This window comes from Orbicella franksi, chromosome 10 (assembly GCF_964199315.1).
Source record: "Orbicella franksi chromosome 10, jaOrbFran1.1, whole genome shotgun sequence".
Classification (NCBI taxonomy): Eukaryota; Metazoa; Cnidaria; class Anthozoa; order Scleractinia; family Merulinidae; genus Orbicella; species Orbicella franksi.
Window position 1 is genome coordinate 21358069 of NC_138154.1, and position 3008 is coordinate 21361076.

Here is a 3008-nt window from a genome sequence, read left to right on the forward strand (position 1 = left end):
CTCTTCCCGTTTGTAATAAATCCCGACCAGTGAAACGACTATGCTGGCAACAGCAAGCCATTGGGTGGTGCTGAGGCCGCTATTTTTTTCTACGCTGCACTTTGGGCTTTCGCCTTCTGTAGTCGGGTTGGCTCGGGGGCCGCGGTTGTGGCTTTCGCCTTGTTGCTTGCGATATAAGCCTCTGCTGCTTTCTTCTGTTGTTCCCGGGCCAGCCGCGTTCTTTCAGCAACCATTTTTCCAGCAGACACACGCTTGGGATTTTTTACGCGAGTAGTTGGAGTTGGAGTTGTCGCTTGCTGTGTGATATCGAGGGCAGGTGCTGTCTGGGTCTCACCCTGAGGGACAATCTCGGATTGTTCGGTAGACATTCTAGAACAAATGCGTATGCAAAGCAAATATAATAATGCTGAGCGATTACTCTGCGGTCGTTCTGCAATCACTCAGCGGGCGTTGAGGATTGCTGTTGAGGAATTTCTTCCAATTTCTGTTCGTCCATTCTCTCCAAATGCGAGTTAAAATCAATATGTTTTGTGGTGATCAGCGCCGCGTTGGCCGCAGCAAGAAACCGGCCGCACTTCAAAGCAAGGTTGCTGGCTAGATTGGAGAGCTCTTTGTTCATGATGTAGTCGTTTCTGAGCTCTTTTTGGTAAGCATCGATGTCTTTGATGTTAATGGTCATTCCGACCGCTTTGGATACAAGAAAAATAAAGCTGTCGATCAAACTTTCTGTTGTCTTTGAGCCGACGTATGTCTCATAGCGTTTGGTGTATTTCTCGACCTCTTTGTCGCTCAGGCGCTTTACCTGCTCGTGGGTTAACTGCACTCCGATAGCCTCTTTGGCTTTGCCTGTAGACACCAGCACGGTCAGCTGCTCGCGAAGAGAAGGAATGTCAGGCCCGGGGGAGGTTAAGTCAGGCACTATGCCACCTGCTGGACCACTCGACGGCTCGGGCTCGGTTTGAAGTGGGTTCATAACTTCTGCTCACGGTGCCTCTTCTCCTGCCATTGTACAACAATATATACAGCTTTCATTTTTTTATTCAAAATAACTTTACCCTGTAGGGGTGGCGAAGCGAGAACACAAGATAAGGGAACTTTCGCTCTTTCAGCTTTGAAACCAGACCTTTGTACTCATCCGGGGAGAGTTCGCCGGCGTAATCATCGAAGATGGCTTTCGTGGTCTTGGTCGAGGGGATGTAAAAGAGAACTATCGCCGCCACGTTCTCCCGGAAGGAAGCTGTTATGCCGGTCATCTTCTGGGTCAGCACCCAAACGCTGATGCTCATATGCCGAGCAGAAAAGGCGAGATTCACCAGCTCGCCTGTTCGCCCTTTCACATCTTTGGAGGCTGCGCAGTCATCGAGGATTGTGAGCGTGTTGGCGCCCTCGAAAAGCCATCTAACGAGCTTCAACCATTTTTCCATGTCGTGCTGCTCGCATACTATCACATCCATTCTTGGATCGTTTTCACCAATTCGGTGGTAGGTCTTGTTGTGCGAGAATGTCGGGCAGATGAGAACTATGTAGTCGAACTTGAAGCGGAAAGGGCCGTAGATCTGGTCCACCACAAACCTTGATATGCCTGAATTTGTCGGCCCCACAATGAGAGCGTTGAAGGGTATCTTGCTTTGGTCCATGTTCATATTCAATTCTGCACAGATTCTAGTTGTCTGTCAATAATGTTGAACTGGGAGTCGGCGATGACGAATACGTGGCAGTTCACGTTGCCTGAGCCTTCGGCTTTCCGCTCGATTTCCAGCTGGACACCGTCTGTACTGTTCACAAGGCGCTTGCCACTTCCGTGCATTTCTTGGTCCGCCATGGAGCGCGTATCTTTCAGAAGCCCGAAATTATCCCCGGTGTAAAACTTTGTCGCATTCATGTGCTCGGTTTTATTTTTTTCCTTCACAAAGAAGCCTTCGGCCTCTTCCCACATGTCCTTGCATTCGACGCCGTTGTTGTAAATCATGTTGGGCGAGCCGTTGATCGTGACGCTGACTTTCGTCAGATCCGGGAAGACGTATTTTTCTGAATCTCTGGCACCATCACTATACGGCTCTATGAACAGTAGCAGGATGGCTTTTAGTGACCTTTTTTGGGCGTCTACTTTGATGTTTTTCCTCATGTCGGTGTCTTTTTTGAAGACAACCACTTTAGAACGCATCACGTGGTCATAGGCGAACTCTTTGCCGCTAGAGTAAACGCTGTACGCCTCGTCTGCCAGAGTCTTGCTGCGGATCATTTCGTACTCGAGCTGGATGTTGGTCAGCTTGTATTTCAGCAGGGTTGTATCAGAGCCTTTGACCACATGTTCAGCTTCAGCAAGGGTTACTTTGAATACGAGGTCGTTGTAAAGGGCCTGTGGGTGGAAAACGCCTTGGTCAGTTACGATCTGATGGTCTAACCTGATCCGGTACTTGCTTCCGTATACCTCTTTCAGCTTGTTTTCAGCGTCGACACCCGGGGTTTTCTTGTCTCCCGCGCCTGAGCGGATCTTGCATAGATCCTCGCTCTGAATCCCTTCGAGAATCATGCCGTCTCGCTTCCCCTGCGAAAGAATCAAAGATTTTGTAGACGCCATATCCAACCGTGTCTTGTAGGGTAGTGCCTCCAAACTTCACGTGTAGCCTGTCAACGAGCGCCCGCGTGACGTTCTGGACAAGGAAGTTGTTGGTGTGCCCTCCAGAAAGGTCGATGTCAAAGACAAGCGCTAGCGAGCCCGGCACCAGAACCTCGTTCACGTTCAGCTTGGGCACTGAAACATACAGCGTATCGCCGGGTTTGGCTTCAGTGCGGGAAAAGGTGATTCGCTTGATCGCGCGCTCGGCCTGCATGGCGCGTAATGTCTTTTTGTCGTACGTTGGGCGAAGGTTCTCTGGCACTGACATTGTATTAATAGACCGGCGATTATTTTCTAATTTAAAAAATAACAGAATTGGAATATATTGCTATGGCGGAAGGCGGCGGCGAATTTGGTTACGAAGACCCGGACCTTGACAAGCAGCTTG

General features: G+C 49.7%; 1 protein-coding gene across 1 annotated transcript; it reads right to left on the minus strand.

Annotated features, from left to right (window-relative positions):
* Positions 1–1645: 1645 nt before the first annotated feature.
* On the minus strand, positions 1646–2590 carry LOC145500613 (uncharacterized). Its single transcript, XM_081480137.1, has one exon. The coding sequence runs from the start codon at positions 2579–2581 to the stop codon at positions 1646–1648; it is 936 nt and encodes a 311-aa protein (XP_081336263.1). The 5' UTR covers positions 2582–2590.
* Positions 2591–3008: the final 418 nt, after the last annotated feature.

Bases quoted from the DNA above. Each gene is read 5' to 3' on its own strand.
- LOC145500613 (XM_081480137.1), bottom strand. From the start codon at position 2,581: ATGGCGTCTACAAAATCTTTGATTCTTTCGCAGGGGAAGCGAGACGGC.